General features: G+C 37.3%; 1 protein-coding gene across 1 annotated transcript in view; it reads right to left on the bottom strand.

Moving 5' to 3' along the window:
• LRBA (LPS responsive beige-like anchor protein) overlaps window positions 1-18,307 on the bottom strand; it is a 769,624-nt gene that overhangs the window by 561,148 nt on the left and 190,169 nt on the right. Inside the window, exons 32-33 of the mRNA XM_049905216.1 lie at window positions 17,615-17,748; window positions 2,883-2,961 (exon numbers count right to left, since the gene is read on the bottom strand). Coding sequence (XP_049761173.1) covers window positions 2,883-2,961; window positions 17,615-17,748 — 213 coding nt within the window. The remainder of the gene's footprint in view (window positions 1-2,882; window positions 2,962-17,614; window positions 17,749-18,307) is intronic.

The following is an 18,307-nucleotide window of genomic DNA, read 5'->3' as shown; positions in this document are numbered from 1 at the left end:
CTATAGTTTACCATCCTCGGTCCTGGCAAACAGCCTGGTTAACAACCACTCCAAGTATCAGTTCTTACTGGAAATCTTAACTGGCTATTTATAAGTATGAACTTTTTAGCAATGTCCACTATAACCTAAACAAACCCTACTAACTCATAACAAGCCTACAGGACAGAGTAGAACTGCCCCACTGGGTTTCCAAGTTGCAGTTGGTAGATTTGAACTACTAACCTATTGGTTAGCACCCCAGCTCTTAACCACTGCACCACTAGGGCTCCAGTAAACCCTACAGTCCCTATCAAATCTGTCTATTCACCACTAAACCATCAGTACCTACAGTTCACGAACTATGTTTTCTTCATTTCTAAGTTCTCAGCAACAGCATATGGTACAGAACTAATAAATGTTTATAAATCAGTTTCTATTCTTTTTCACTGAATTCTATCTCTGTGATAAATTGTATCTAATATAATCCGAACAACTTTTCATTTGAAAATACATATACTATACAGGCACATTTACAATTCTCTCAATTTACAAATTATGTAAATATCTATGTGTGACTATCTGTATGTATACAGTCCTGCACTGCTTAACGCCCATGATACGTTCTTGGAAATACAACGTTATGTGATTTGGATGTTGTGAGAACACTGCATTTTATACTTAGCAAGGCTATATGGGATACTGCAGCGTACCTGTATTAACTAAACAGCTAAGACATTGTGCACACTCAGTACTGTATTTCAGCTAATGTATCTGGCGAGGTTAATTCAGGTTATATAAGTAAAGTACAATTATACGCCTGGCAGTGCCAGACACCTCTTACTGCTCAGACGCCTGGGTCCCTGTTCCAGACGCCTCCTGCTGGCCCAACCTCAGATGATCATCTGTCCTTCCAAAGCCTCGGGTCCCTGCAGGAGTGCTCCGCTCATTGGGTCACCCAACTGATAGCTCTCAGCATCCAGACACTTGGACCCCACCTGCTCACCCAGAACCTTGGTTCTGGCTCTCACCTCCAACCACGGCCTGGCACTGAAAGCCTCCCACCACCCAGAGCCCCAGTACCTTGCCTACCCTCCTGATACCTAGTGCCTGTGGCGGGGCCATTACTCAGCACTCAGGACCATGGGGAAGCTCCACCCAGGTCCAGCTGGTATAGGGTCTACGTGGACCTCAAGAAGCTGCCTTGGTCATGGAAGAAGTGACATGAGTCACCCCACCCCATCCTGGCACCAGCTTGGCCAGGAAACATGAGATACACATGTTGCATGCAGAAGCTGCTGCATTCACTATGTCCTATTACACCCGCTTCATCCCATTCTCTGATCGGAATATCTGAACTCTATTATAACCTCATGAGACCGCGTATTTATACGCGCTCGGAGGCTACCCGAATGGATATTATGCAACACATGACTGTATATTCTGTATATGACTGTATACATGCTGTTGTCTGTCATGTTGATTCCCACTCATAGCAACTTCATATAACAGAGTAGAACTGCCCCCATCGGGTTTCCTAGACTGAAATCTTTACGGGAGCAAAGCGCCAGGTCTTTTTTCCCATTGAGCCGCTGGTGGGTTCAAACCACTGATCTTTCTGTTAGCAGCTGAGCACTTAACCACTGTACCACCAGGGTTCCTCATATATATACACACATATATATTTAATGAATTAAAAAAAAAAAAAGCCCCTTTAGGGGACACTGAGCTTCTATTAAGGGCAAGGGTATAATCTGCAAACTGATAAGGGTGATGTTGAACAACCTGATGTACATAAATCAATGTCACTGAACTGTACATGTGAAGATTGCTAAAATGTCAAATGTTTTATTAAATATGTATTTATCACAATAAAAACAAAAAATCAAGCCCCTAGCACTTCAGAAGATTCAGAGTTATCCACAGTTTTAATTTTTAAATTATAAACCAAACTAAACATACATAAAACCAGCCACTATTTATGTCCTAGTGGTTCTTCCCACTCACACTACCAAGAAAGAAGCTGACACTGAAACTATCGGGGGCTCTGGTGGCACAGTGGTTAAGTCCTTGGCTTCCAACTGAAAGGTCTGGGGTTCACGCCCACCAGCCATCCCTTGGAAGAAAGATGTGGCAGTCTACTTCTGTAAAAATTACAGGCTTAGAGACCATATGGGGCAGTTCTACTCTGTCCTATCAGGTCACTGTGAGCTGGAATCAACTTGATGGCAATGAGAACATATGTATGTACTGAAACTATCAGCTGGAAAACCAGTGGAAGTTTCTGCTGTCAATAACCATCTTCTCCCATGTACTACCCTTAATATTATTCCTTTCTGTGTACCTTAAAGAGCCATTGCCTCTTCTCCCAGGATGGCATCACAACTTCAAATCTACATTTGTGGCGTGCTATGGATGCTCTCTTTGGGGTAAGAAGTCTCAAGAACTCCTTGGCCATTAAGACCCTAACTGTGGAAATGCATTCACAGCATCCCAAACTAGAATTTGCAATGTACATTCCCAATTAAACAAGATAAATGACAGGAAAAACTTATCTGAAATTCAGCATCATTGTAGCTTTGATTGGCCATCGCTCAATGTTATAGCATTTCTATGGAAGGAGAACTCCAAATTTCAAACTGTCAATTTACAGTCATTTGGAACATAAGCTATAAGCAACTGTGTGAATAAAATCTTTGTTATACACATAGTATTTATTACTTTATCACAAATAGCCACCTCTTAGGTCAGGTCTCATGAACCTTTTCATGTCATAATCTTTTAAAATGAAATGAACTTGTAAGATAGTCCCCAGCCTCTAAATATCATGTATGTTGAGAGAGAGAGAAAGAAGAAAAAAAGAAAGGTCGTTAAATCACAAACATACAGCACAGCAGCTGAAATACCTCATATTTGAAACTGGGTCTTGTGGAACAGAACCAACTGTTGGAACCGAGGGTAATTTTGCTTGAGATGATCTACTCCCTATAAAAGAAAAACATGACTATTTGGGTAACATTCATATCTAACAATTAATTAGCAAATTTTTCTTTAACTCTTTCATATACAAATTTATTAGTTAAAAGCTTAAGTATCACCTCAAGCAATCTCTACATCCAGGAGCTGAAAGGTAATAGTAAATTCCGACACACTAAACTGGGTTCACCATTCCTTCTATTCGGCACGAAATGTCAATACAGTTTTACAAGTAGAAACGTATTTTAAAATTGAAGCAAAAAACAGAAACAGGTAGTTATAAATTTAGCTTTAAATAATTATGCCTCCGTTACCATGAAAATTGTCTTTTCTCAGTCATCAAATAACTTCTGCCATACCCTGGCTGCCCATGACTCTAGTCTGGCAAACAATGCAATGAATAGCTGAGAAGCCTTCCTTAAATGATTCAAGCAGAATGTATTACCTCCTCATTTGCGTCCTCACTGTAATTAGTACAAAACCTTCTGTTGCATTTGTCTTATTGTTATTTCAATCAAATTTTAAAGTGCCTTTCTTTCTACTCTACTGAACTTCTTAAAAACAGAGTCCTCATCTTTCTCACGCATCTTTTTATCCCTAGAGCTGAGAGAATCTGACACAACAGGAGGTTCTCAATTAGTACTCAATGCAGAATGTTAAGCATGCCCATCTCCATATTTTCATAGGTCAATCTTCCCACAAGGGATCTACTGACCTCTCTATTTCTTACTACTTTATACCACTATCTTTGTTCAAACTATAGCACGGGACTGATTTCTACCATGTTATCTTATTTCATTCTTTCCCACCAGCGCTCTCAGATAATCCTGTATACTCTTCAATCTCTGTATTGTTAAGTGACCAATTAATTCAACCTCATCTTAAAGTATAAAATGTTAAATTTTGTCCTATACAAGAGTACGTTTTCAATAAACAACTGTGTTTATAAATTTTACCTGGCAAGAGAAAACAGTCACGAGGAAATTAGCAGTAATAGATCCAAGGGATGGATGAAGGGGGTGAAAAGAAATAGGAATGGAAAAAAAATGACAAATCTTAAAAGAGTGAGGATGGAATGCTAATATTCAGGACAATTTACTAAGGCATGAAGAGTTCTAAAAAGCTCAAGAAAGTCAGAGAAAAAAAGTTCCCATTTAAGAATCAAGATATATAGGAATAGAGGATCACTCAGTTTGATCTGAAGACAGAGAAGAGCCATTTGCTTTCTAATGCCAATATTAGGGAGAAAACATTAGAAAAAGAATGGACACATACAAAGTAAAATCCCCCCCCGCCCCCGCAACGACACACAGACTACAAAAGCATTGGAATCCAAAGGAATGGTACCCTAAAGACCTAGGTGTATAGGTACAGAAGATATGTAGACCTTGTTGGTAGGTGCAATTTAGAAAGCCAAATTTCAGTTTCTGAAAGCAGTATCCAAATAGAGTGCAATTAGTATTAAGGTAAATACAAATTGGTATCTATCATAGTTCTAAATAAGGATAGACCAAGAAAGGTAGCAAACATATCAAGGCAAACCAAAAAGACTATGGAAAGCCGATAAACAAGGAGGAAAAGGGGGCTCAAAGGAACCCAGAATCTATACATTAACTGATGCTTTTAATCTATACTCCAAACTTTGGGCTTGGATTTGCTAGTGGCACTTAAAACCAAAATCCACTGCCGTCAAGTCGATTCCGACTCATAGCAACCCTATAAGACAGAGTTAGAACTGCCCCATAGAGTTTCCAAGGAGCGCCTGGTGGATTCAAACTGCCAACCTTTTGGTTAACAGCTGCAGCTCTTAACTACTATGCCACCAGGGTTTCCCCTAGTGGTATTTATAGGGGACAAAATGGTATAGACAGAGAGTGATAGAAGAAACACTCATCTAGGATGTAGAAAGAAACATAATGGAAGAAGATGAGAAGAAAAGCAGCCCCTGATATCCAGGAGCTGGCCTTATACTATCGACTAGGACTTGGTGTTGTTAGGAGCTGGCTTGGAGCCTACAGCTGGGCCTTGGTGTTTCCTGTGGAACATAAACAATTTCATAAAACATCAATGTCAGACAAAGCCATTCTATAACCACGATGATTCAATATAAAGACAATCCCGCTCTGTAATCGTCTGAATATAGACAAAAATTAACTCTGTCAAAGTAACAAAAATTGTCAAACATTCTCAATCCTAATATGAGTGACTGCTGCTTCTTTAATAAATTACAGCCTCAGCGTACTCTTTCCTTCTATTGTTGTTGTTGTTAGGTGCCGTCCACTTGGTTCCAACTCATAGCCACCCCTATGTAAAACAGAATAAAACACTGCCCAGTCCTTCACCACCTTCACAATCATTGTTTATGCTTGAGCCCATTGTTGCAGTCACTGTGTCAATTCATCTCACTGAGGGTCTTCCTCTTTTTTGCTGACCCTCTACTTTTGAGCACCTTCCAACCTAAGAGGCTCATCTTCTGGCACTATATCAGACAATGTTCCGCTGCTATTCGTAACGTTTTCCCTGGCCAAATTTTTTGAAGTAGATTGCCAGGTCCTTCTCTTACTAGTCTTAGTCTGGAAGCTCGCTGAAACCTGTCCACCATGGGTGGCCCTCCTGGTATTTGAAGTACCGGTGGCATGGCTTCCAGCATCACAGCAACATGAAAGCCACTACAGTACGACAAATTGGCAAACAATAAGATTTATTAGAATATTCAATCATAGAATTATCCCTGCTTCCTTACTATATCCAAGCCGGGGGCAAGGCTCCAAGTCCTTAAGCTCTGTGCAAAAACTCCTAACGTAAGCCCAAATCCTATAACAAGCCCTCTTTAAGCACTCTCCCACTGATATGCCCCAAGGTTCTCCATGGTATACATTCGCCTTCACTACAAAGAGTAATAAACCAACTTGACTAACCAGAGATGTATTCCTGGTGGTCTTGGTTGGAGGGCACTGACAGAGACTTCAGATGATCTGAAGTCAGGCCGAAAAAGGAATGAACTGAGACAGTTAGCAATCACAGGCCTGCTTAAAAGGAACCAAGCTACAAAAAGAATAACAACCCAATCAAAAAATGGGCAAAGGACTTGAAAAGATTATTTCACCAAAGAATATACAAATGGCCAACAAGCACATGAAAAGATGCTCAATTATCATTAGTCATTATGGAAACACAAATAAAAGCTATAATGAGAAACAATTTCACTCCCACTAAAATGGCTATGGGGTCCCTGGGTATCACAAATGGTTAAGACTGGACTACTAACTGAAAGGTTGGTGGTTCAAACTCACCCAGAGGTGCCTTGGAATTAAGACTTGGTGATCTCCTTCTGAAAGATAACAGTCTTGAAAACCCTATGAAGAGCAGCTCTACTCTGCAACACATGGGGTCGCCATGAGTCAGAATCAGCTCGATGGCAACTGGTTTGGTTTTGGTATTTAGAAAACTAATACAATGCTATAGTACCTACAGTGCATTAGAAGTATCATTATAACTCAACAAGTGCTTATCTTTAAAAACAGATATATACTGGTTCTGTCAGTGACAAGGTCTACAAAAAATGACCAGTTACCAACGAGCACCCTCAGCATGAAGATTACGGTCTTGAAATACCATGTTCCACTAAAAAATTAACAAATCATAGCTTCTTTGGGAAACGACCAAGTCCAAATCCAGGACAGGAAATGTGTAAGATTAGACTGGCATATGTTGTCATTCCAGATAGCACGTTAAGTTTTCAGAGATTAGTAAGACTGTGTTGAAGATGCTTCTACTGTTCAAAAATGGAAAAATCTGGGCATCTGAAAGGATACTAGCTGCAACGAGACAAAATCCATCAAATATGTTCAAATCCATGACATAAAAAATAAAAATAAATGATTCTGTATGGCCATCTTTGACGGATGCTAAGAAACAAACTTTTCTTTTTCTCTTTAAGACTCTCAAATTTGCTTTTTTTAAATAGACTATTTTTTAGAGCAGTCTTAGGTTTACAGAAAAATTGTACAGAAAGTTTCCAGACTAACTCTATTTTTAAAATCAATATGGCAGAGAAGTCTTAACTATTTAACTATGCCTTTCTCATATAAACCATACCGCTGGATAACAATACGTCACATAAGGAGTTTCTCTGAAGAAAGAAGGATGGCACTGGATATCATCGCTTTGTGACCCCTAATGATTTAAGAATCTAAGCAGTGAGTTTCAGTGGCCCTAACACAAAAAGAGAGAAACCAGAGATTATTTATCTCTTGATAAAGAACACAATACCATCTATGAACACAACACCATCTATCAAGTGGTTTTCTCCAAAAATTCAAATCTTAATTGACAAAGCCTCTAAATTAATGTTGTCCAATTGAATTTTCTACAGTGTCGGACAAGGTCTATAGCTGTGCTGTCCAACATGGTACACATTAGCCATACCTGGCTTTTGAGCACTTGAAATATGGCCAGTGTGACCAAAGAACTGCATTCTTAGCTTTATTTCATTTTAATTAATTTATATAGTCATATGTAGCATGCAGTTAGCAGCTTTTATTGGGCAGTGCAGCTTAAATGATCAGTTTTCAGGAACTACAAAGGACAGAGGATTAACAGTATAGAGCAAAAGACGTATAAATTAAAAACAAATAAACTAACCCATAGTGTGAGATGCATGCTTTAGGCAATAATGCTACAAAGAAACAGGCAGCCATTACCATCAAAGTCAGGCTAGGAGTTACTCTGAGAAGGGGAAGAAAGAGGTATGAAGAGGGTATCCATCGAGGGCTTCTGGGACTACCTTTTTAAACAGTTAGGGAAAACTATCTTTAATCTTGTACTTCAAGCTGAAAACACATCCAAACTCTTCAATGGTTATTCATGTGACATAAGATGATGCTTATAAAGTGCCTTTTAAAAAATTCACTATGAAAATTTAAGAAAGAAACCAAAGGTAAATTCTATTGAAAAGTCTGGGAACTGTTAAGCAAGAAATCATTCCCAGATTTAACTTTTATAAGAAGTGGTTTTCTACCAATTTCATGTATCAGCTTGGTTTAAAACAAAGCATAGCCATAAATATTTGGTCAACGTGGTCACTGCCCTCTACAAGAATAGCACTTTCATGAAAAGGCTGTAAATGCCTCAAACCAACCCTGCAACCTCCTCAGGCTTACTTCAATTATATCTGGGCATTTTGATTCAATTTGCATATCTGGATAAGGCACATAGTCAGTTCTGGGTATACTTAAGCAGAATCAGGATCTAATGAGGGATTCTGTAGGTTTAACTGATTAAGAAACAGAAAGGATCTGAGACCATTTGACCTTCCCTGAAATATGTTAGGTCTTTAGGCAGTACTTGATCCACCAGTTCTGATTACAAGGTCTCAGCCAAACCTGAGGATCCAGAAATCTGGACTGTTTGGTCCCCCACAGCCTGGTACAAGGTCTCAGCCAAACCTGAGGATCCAGAAATCTGGACTGTTTGGTCCCTCCCAGCCTGGGATCCTTTGGGGACAGTGGACATTGAGGCAATCTTCCACAATTAACCTCTGGGTAATTACTGAGCCTACTTCTGGGGGTGAACAAGCATATTCTTAGCACAATATGAACCTAACCTGAGTAAAACTCTCTCCTCCACAACACATTGTTTTCCTTCTCCCTTGATAAACAGAGTTGACTTTTCTTTCTACTGGGATTTTGGTTTATGCTGATACTCCTTCTTCCCCATCCTCATGATCCTGCTCAGCAGAGAGCTGGCTGGTTATAAAATCTTTAACCAGCTGACAGGAAGTCAACATGCATAGGATTACTTTTAAAATGATATAAAAGCACACATTTCTTCACACTAATACTGACAATTATTTTTTTTAAGTGGTTATAGCAACTCTTTCCAACTTCACCATCAAAATATTTCCATTTCTGCATTTTTCATAATAAAATGTCAAAGGAGAAGAGAAAACAAGGTAAGCTGAAAAAAAAATTTTGACTCTTCAGTATCCAGTATTTTTGACAGTCAGTCAAAATACTTGATGTCTCTATTCCCGCATAACATTCCATGAAGTATTTCAGCAAACTAAAACCTTTATTATACTCAGTAAATTACACCTGCAATTTTCTAAATTTTTGACAGCAATGTGATCAGTGAACAACTACTGGCCTCTGACTTCTACTACCAGTGTTTAATCAAATATATCTGAGCTTTTTTAAAAAATTGGTAGTTATTGTTTAAAGGCCATCTTTATTTGGAATATATCGGTTATTTCCTCTAAAAGGACTATTGGTACTTTGTGTAAAACTGTTCTAAAGTTGATTTAAAAAGAAAGAAAATATAAGGTCCCCATATGCTTTTTTTTTTTTTTTTTTTTTTTTTTGGAAGTTAATAAATACCAAGAAAATGTTTCTATGATGTGCTAAGCAGTAATTATAAAACAAAATTATACTTAACTATGCAAACTGACTCTAATTTTAATGAGTTCAAATGCATATTAAAATTTTTTCAAAAGAGAAGTATCATTGTTTGGCTCTAAATAAATCAGTAACAAAAATGCTTTCCTGGCACTACTGTATGGTCAATTTTAAAAATTAAAAGAACATAAAGCAGAAAAAGATTTTTTACAAAGTATTCTTTTTAAATCATAAGAAAACTCTTTGATATCAGGAATAATTAATTAGCAAAAGTTATATTTAAAAAAAAGACAAATAAACTAAATATATCAGTAATTTCACACCACGTTGTCCTTCATTTCTGCCAATGAGAGAATGTAATTTCAAAATACATTCTGCCTTTTTTCAACTTATATAAAAATCCTAAATTTACAAATTTGTCTGAAATTAATTTAGCATTAAAAATTTACAACAGATGTTCACACATACATAAATGCAGAAGCTACTGCCAACATGTGGAATGATACTGACTTATCTTTTCCTTATCCTTGCACTGATAAACTGGCTCCTTCAAAATGACCATTTTCCAGACATTTCGAAAGAACAAAAAAGAAAATGCAAAGAGATCATCTGTCTAGCACCTATCCAGGGAGTAGCCAATTGTTTATTCAAACCCCCTAAGGGTCTAAATAAATAATGTAAGGTATCATTAAAACAAATGCCAATATTTAATCCCTACACACTGCATGTTTGTATTTTACACACACTCCAATCTGGACCAGCTGAACAAAAGTTAGTCTGTATGTCCAGTGAAAAGTCCTCATTAAGTAACTGAAACCTTCACTGAATGAGTAAAGGTAAGTCTCTGTGGCTAAATTTTAAATAAGGCAAAGATTGTATGAATCAAGAATTTTCTCTAAACATTGAAAAAAAAAGTACTTAACTAATTAAAAATGTGCATATCCATGACAAACAGAATAGAGCTTAATATTTTAGTAAGCAGTAGAATAACTAAATTTTGCAAATTAGCAAACAGCTACCACATAGATTACTGTGTTTACTTCCTTTAGTGGGTTGATGTCAACTGTGTTTCAATCATTATGCTTCACAGCATGGTACAAAAATAATGAAGTATATTTTAAAGAGTAATGACATCTTAACACACAGCTCTTAAACCTGATACCAAAAACAAAAACCCAAACCAAGTGCCGTTGAGTCTATTCCGACTCACAGCGACCCTATAGGACAGAGGAGAACTGCCCCGTAGAGTTTCCAAGGAGCGCCTGGCGGATTTGAACTGCCAACCCTTGGGTTAGTAGCTGTAGCACTTAACCACTACACCACCAGGGTTTCCTTAAACCTGGTAAGTAACTTTAAAACTTCCAGATATTGACACATTTACTAAAACCCTGATTTCTCTTTTAGTTTTATTTGAAAACAGGAGCATAAAAGGGGAATTCCTTGCTCTTTAATGTACATCGTTAGCCACTTACTAAGAATATTTGCCATTATTGCTATTATAATGGTATGCATATAAAATACTGCAGAAGCTAAAGAACATCATTCGAACTAAAATTTGAGGTTTGTACACTAAAAAAAACTGTATACTAATTTCAGCTTTAGTAACGTATAAGGTTTTAAAACACCAATACGAAAACCCTAAAATTTCATACTAAATTATAAAATTTGGGTGACAACATTTAAACAGAGCCCACGTACACTTAATCTTACCTCACTCAATTTAATCTTACATAAAGTTAAAAATCTATAACTTTATGGGACTAGAGAATTTATCCTAGTCTCAGTATCTGCAACAGAAAAAAACTTAAAAGTCCCATAATCCCATTTTGATATCAAATTTTGCAAATACACTCATGCATCGCTTAACACCCACAATAGATTCTGTGAAATTGGACGTTACGTGATTATACACAGGCAATCCCTGGGTTACGAACATCTGACTTAGGAACAATGCGTATTAAAGAACAGATTGCCATAAAGCCTATCATATTAAATTTTTGAGTTAAATACATATAATGGGTCATAACAATGAACGCATGAACAGCTTTGTAACATTCAAGAAAACACTGCACAGTTTGGGAATGTTTGTTAAGTGCTACTTCCCATCGGGATGTCTAGCTCTGTAATAACCTTTTGGAATCACAGACTTACATGCAGTCATGGACAACGTCCTGAATGGACATGATGTAGCATACGACTGTAGCTTGAACCTTTCTGCTATTAAACTCATATTTTATATTCTTCCAATGAAATGCTTATTTTTACTAACACCATGTACTATCAAGGATATTGTCTTAGTTATCTAATGCTGCTATAACAGAAATACTACCACTGGATGGCTTTAACAAACAGAAATTTATTCTGTCATAGTTTAGGAGGCCAGAAGTCTGAATTCAGGGTACCAGCTCGAGGGTAAGGCTTTCTCTCTCTGTTGGTTCTAGGGGAAAGTCCTTGTCATCAATCTTCCCCTGGTCTAGGAGCTTCTCAGCGCAGGGACCTCGGGTCCAAAGGGCACACACTCCTGGCTCTTCTTGCTAAATGATAATGAGGTCCCATTCTCCTAGTCTGTCTGGGCAACTGCACGCCCTAGGCCCTTTTCTTCTACACTTTGAGTATGGCAGACTTGCCCCCTCAGCTTTGGGCAGCGCATCCAGCCCCATTCCACTGGCACTTGTGAACAGTAGCCCCACACTCCAGAATTGAGTAAGTAAAGATCTGACTCTTTGAAACCTGGGAGGCTGTGATCCCACTCTTTGAAACCCCAGAGGCCACAGCTCTACCCTTTGAGACCCCAGAGGTTGTAGACCTACTCTTTGAGACTGAGGTAGCTCTGCTTTCTGTGTTCCTTGTCTCTTCAGCTTCTACTTCCTAGTTCCTTGGCCTCTCAGCCCCTCAGGCCTCAGAACCTATGTCTGCCCTGCTGGGGCAAAGGTTCCAAAGCACTGCAGCTCCACCGATAAGTGCCTGGAGGCACTCCACTCAGCCAGTAAACTTCAGCAGGAAGGCACTCGGGGCTGTGTCATGTTGATCTCCTGGTTCTGCAGCTGCCTTTCTTCTGATGCTGCTTCTTGTTGTCTGCACAGTCTCCGATGTTAACAGTTCTCCTCACTTCCTTCTGAGCCCTCAACAGAACTGTCTTTGATGCCCATAATTCCACCGACAGTCTCTTCAAGGCAATCTAGGCTTTTACTATCAGGCACTTTAAAACTCTTCAATTCTCTATCCATTCAGTTTCAAAACCACTTCCATGTTTTAGGTATCTATTTGAACAGTACCCGGCTCTCTCAGTACCAAATTCTTAGTTATCTAGTGCTGCTATAACAGAAATACCACAAGTAGATGGCTTTAACAAAGAGAAATTTATTCTCTCACAGTCTAGAATGCCAGAAATCTGAGTTCAGGGTGCCAGCTCTAGGAGAAGGCTTTCTCTCTCTGTTGGCTGGGGGAAGGCCTTTGTTATCAATCTTCCCCTGTGGTGGAACAGGCACAAGATAGACATTTCCATTACAAATGGGAGAAATGGGAGGTAAAGAAGTGATAATAGGCACCACTCAAGTCAGAAAAACACATTAGTTCTCAAGGCTTGAAAATAGTCCTCTGAGTCCATTTAGACAATGGCCCTGTCCTCCAGACTTTGGTGCTAGGCACATTATCCGGATTCCAGGTGTCCCCTGGCACTTACCAGTGGCTACAGAGCTTTGATTAGACAGACCCATAGGACAAAAAGAGACTAAAGGGTCACACCAGCCCAGGAGCAAGGACTAGAAGTTAGGAGGGGACAGGTAAGCTGGCAATACGGAACCAAGGTCCAGAAGGGAGAGTACTGACACATCACAAGGAGAGTTATGAAGGGACAGATAAGCTGGTAATATGGAACCAAGGTCGAGAAGGGAGAGTACTGACACGTCGAGGGGAGAATACTGACATGTCACAGGGTTGTTAACCAATGTCATAAAACAATATATTGTACTGTTTAATGAGAAGCTAGTTTGTTCTGTAAACCTTCATCTAAATACAATGAAAAGGAAAAAAAAAATTTTTTTTTTAATACACATTGTAACATTGGTTGCAATCCCCACAATATATCACCACTCTCTCCCTTTCCCCTTCCACCCTGGATTCTTCTTGTCCATTCGTCCAGTTTTCCTGTCCCTTCCTGCCTTCTTGTCTTTGCTTTTGGGTACAGGTATTGACCATTTGGTCTCATACACTTGATTGAACTAAGAAGCACTGTCCTCACTTGTGTTATTGGGCTTTTATTTTATGGGCTTATGGAATCTTTGGCTGAAAGGTGGATTTCAGGAGTAGCTTCAGTTCTGAGTGAGCAGGGGCCACAGTTTTGGGGTTCCTCCGATCTCTGTCAGACCAGTATAAGTCTTGTCTTTTTTGTCTATTTAAATTTTGCTGTACATTTTTCTCTCACTCTGTACGGAACTCTCTACTGTGATCTCTGGCAGAGAGCTTGGTGGTGGTAGCCAGATACTTCCTAGTTCTTCTGTGCTCAGACTGCTGGATGTTGTGATTCATGTGCCTGGTTTTCTTCATTCTCCTTTGGTCTGAACGTGATGACAAATAGAAGTATCTTAAATGGCTGCTTGCAAGCTTTTAAGACCTCAGACACTACTCATCAAAGTAGGATAGAGAATATTTTCTTTATGAACTATACTATGCCAATTGACCTAGGTGTCTCCCGAGACCATGGCCCCCAGCCCGCAGCCTCAGTAATTCTGATCCTCGAGGTGTTTGAATGTGTCTAGGAAGCTTCTATGACTTCGCTTTGGTCAAGCTGTGCTGACTTCCCCTATATTGTGTTGTCTTTCCCTTCACTTGTCTACTATCTAGTTCATGATTTATCCTTCCCACCTCTATCCTCCCTTGTAACCATCAAAGATTGTTTCTTTCTGTATGCAAATCTTTTCTTGGGATAATAGTAGTCTTATATTTTTCCTTTTGTGTTGACTTAGCATAATACCCTCCAAATTCATCCACGCTATGAGATGTTTCACAGGTTCGTCGTTGTTCTTTATTATTGCATAGTATTTCATTGTGTGCATGCACCACAATTTGTTTACCCATTCATCTGTGATGGGTGCTTAGGTTATTTCCATCTTCTTGCTATTATAAATAATGCTGCAATGAACATGGGTGTGCATATGTGTACTTCTGTGACAGCTCTTATTTCTCTAGGATATATTACTAGGAGTGGGGTTGCTGGATCCTATGGTATTTCTACTCTAGATCTTTAAGGAGGCGTCATATCATTTTCCATAGCAGTTGTACCATTTTACATTCCCTCCAACAGTGCATAAGAGTTCCAATCTCCCCACAGCCTCTCCAACATTTGTTATTTTCTTTTTTAAGATTAGTGCCAGTAATGTCAGGTATCTCACTGTAGTTTTGATTTGCATTCCTCTAATGGCTAAATACTGCTTGAACCAGGAAGCAGTATTGAACTTAATTTTTGTGGGGGTGGAGTGAATAGATCAAGAGATTCACCAAAAGAAAGACAATCTATTAGCTAACAATACTAGACAGGAAAAAAATAACTTTATTTGTGGGTTTTGAAATCCAAGTGAAGGGCGGGTATGGTAGGAAAATGCATTTTAAGTGGGGCTGTCGGAGAGTAAGAAATAAGACTGAAAACACTAGATTGGGTTAGTTTTTCTTATCAAAGCAGTAATGTTCTTGGCAGCAATTAATAGAATGGAATAGAAGTAATAAATTGAAATAGAGACACCATACAACTGTAACAAAACCATTATGAAAGAGGAAAACAGAAGTAGGAGTCAGGTGTGAAAAACAAAACAAAATATTTTTTTAAAGACCATCACTGGGAACAAGTTTTGGAATGACAGTAAAAGGAATGAGTTACTTAAAGAAACAGTGGCTGGGGGGCAGAAATTGCCAAAAACTGAAGCCAAAAAATGGAAAAAATTAGGAAATTATTTGAGAAACAAAGCTTATACAAATTATACAAAAATGTAAATAACAGAAAAAATGTATATTATAGGCTAGATCAATAATACAGGTATTTGAGAATTTTGGATTTGTTTTTGCTAATAAATACAACAGTATTTAAAACAGCAAATTTTATTTTAATTTTGCATACATTTTTCCAGGGCGAGCATTTTATAATATATTTATCAAAAAAATACAATGCTTCAGAAACAAATGTATTATACTAATTTCAAGTATTGCTTAAATATCTCTTTCTTTGTTCCTTATCTCTTCAGAAGACTGAATGATTTAAATTTTGAAGAATATATTTAAAAGTAATCAAAGAATCCTATTTACTCCATCCTATTTTTTTCTTATAAACTGATACTGAAGAGCAATAAATTCAAAATAAGAGGAAAACATTTCACTCAGCATACTGCCAACTCCTGAAATTGCTATATTTGCAATGGGAAGTTACTGAGGAATTTACTATTACTGAATTTAAAAGACTGCATATAAGCAATTCCAAAGACATTAGTAAATTTTGTCCCTTTCCCAACAGGACACAGTCTAGAAATACCACCAATGATATATATACATATATGTAAGAAAGGGATGGGGAAGTAGGAATTTGCATACCTGCCTACAATGAATTATCAAATTGTTTCTCCTCAAAAAAAAAAAAAAAAAGGAAGCATTGTGGCATAAGGAAATAGTAAGAAAGAAGAAAATGCTGATAGAGCTCTACACTTATTTTTATTTTCCTTTACATTTTGTCACTAAAAAACTCACTAAAGACGGTGATAAAAAGGCTAGGCAACAAAAAACTCTGTCTACTACCATTGCAGCTTTTGGTTTCCAGGTGGACTTTTTTTTTTTTAATAACTATCTTTTTCCTAAGTATAGACAATAATATAAGACTACTAATGGAATTTGAAAAAGATACTAAACTTTGACAAGAAAAATTGCCAGTAGTCCAACAACATGGAAATAACCAGGTAATGTCATAGTACATTTGTTTTTCCTATGTATAAAAGGAATACACTCACATAAAAAAAAAAAAATTTTTTTTTTAGTTATGATTAAAATACGTTTTTTAGTAAACCTACTATCAGTATTTTCCCTCATCACTAAACACCATAAAACTTGTAATGGATCAATTGCAGTTAAAATGTTGAAAAAATACTTTTTATTAACAAAGTAAAAGAACTTATACCAAAAAAAAAGGAAAAGAGGGAAGACAAAAGAAATAACCAATCACAGTCTTTGTTTCTGGGGCACGTAATCATATTACACACACACACACACACACACACCCCTCATCCCTGACTAATGGCCAAGTAATATTATATTATCAAGCTTGTAGCAAAACTCTCTAAGATGCACTAGTTTATAAAACCTTGCCTGAGATGGTCCAACAGAAGTAAAAACATTACTTCTGATCTGAGTGAAATTCACCCAGTCATCCCTTCAAATTTCCTTAATTTTTATTAATCTCATTCTAGAGTGACCAGATGAAACTTGCTGAGGATACGTTACCCTGTTAATACTTTTTTTTTATAAATAAGCATATTTGAAAAAAATAGTACAGATAAAAAATATCATCTCCTTTTTCCTAAATTGGTCATTTTAATACTGCAGTCTGTCTTCAAGTTCACCTGTTATCACCACTAAGCTTCCCGTCAACATACAGAGATTTAGGACTGTGTACATTTTTTTTTTACCCAAATATACATACCAAAAGGCGTTTTACACTTGGAAAAAGTATAGAAGGAGAGAGGGACAAAAATAAAATTGTTATACTAGTTACAAGTCCAGGATGAAGAGTACTAGAATGATATTATAGTCAAGGGCTATAATTTCTATACTATATTAGCCTCTAATTCACAAAAATATTCATGAGAAAACAAAGTAGGGAATACTACATATACAGCTACAACTGATATCCAGACTAAGAGACTGTATGTCACCAAAACTTTCTTGTACACGTCCTCTATACACATCTTCTCAAGTACAGGGAAAGGAAGAACAGAGGAGAAAGTAATTTTATAAACCTACCATTAATTCATGCATTCATCCAGCCATTACACTCTAGTATGTTTTAGTGTGGAAAATAATAAATTCCTCCATTTATCTTATTTGATATGAAACATTAACTATACTCAACCAAATTTATTCCAAACATTAGTAAATGACCTACAGTATAATATAAAGGCACGACTGTTTCTAACACATGTCTAACAAAACCTCTTAACTTTATCAATAATACTAAATTCTGCTCAAATGGGATCTAAAATTTTATTTGTTTAAATCACTGCCGACTAACTCACCAGGTGACTCTCCTCCAACATTTGAGGCTCGGGCTGAATCAACTGAAGAAACCACACTGACAGCACTGGTAGGTACGTTAGTACTTGGTGTGGAAGGTAAGGCTGCCGATTTTTTTGTTGCAATGATGACACTTCTGTAATGAAGGAGGTAAACAGATCAAAAAACACAGATCACTCAGGTTAATTATATGAGCTTCCAAATAGAAACTAGAAAACTAATTTGTTTTTCTAACTTTCTTTTCTCTATTTTAATGTACAATTTAGAATATTCTTCCAATATGAAATCTCTTCAATCACATTCATATTCATCAGCATTCCAATTTTTGTGGAATATAGACAACGCCCTATGGAAACATTACAACCCTTTTAACATTTAAACATATTTTAGCAAACTTTTTTTTTAATTTAAGATCATCTTTAACTACCCAACTTAAATAGTATCTAGCCAAACATATAAAAAAAAAAAAAAAATTGGCACTCAAATGGAAAAGTAGCTTTTTCTTAACCTCAGAATTGAAATAAAAAACTTGACATGTTTTTACAAAGATTTTATAGCAGTTCTAATTTGAAACCATAAAACCTTAGAAATCTTATAAGGCAACAAAAGCAGATATAAACAATTTTTAACAAATATACAACCCAAGTCTTTCTTGTTTTAAGCCCACAAAGGCTACATCTTTTGAAAATATAATA

This window comes from Elephas maximus, chromosome 13 (assembly GCF_024166365.1).
Source record: "Elephas maximus indicus isolate mEleMax1 chromosome 13, mEleMax1 primary haplotype, whole genome shotgun sequence".
NCBI lineage: Eukaryota > Metazoa > Chordata > Mammalia > Proboscidea > Elephantidae > Elephas > Elephas maximus.
The sequence above is the reverse complement of the archived record's forward strand: the minus strand, read 5'-3'. Positions and strand labels throughout refer to the sequence as shown.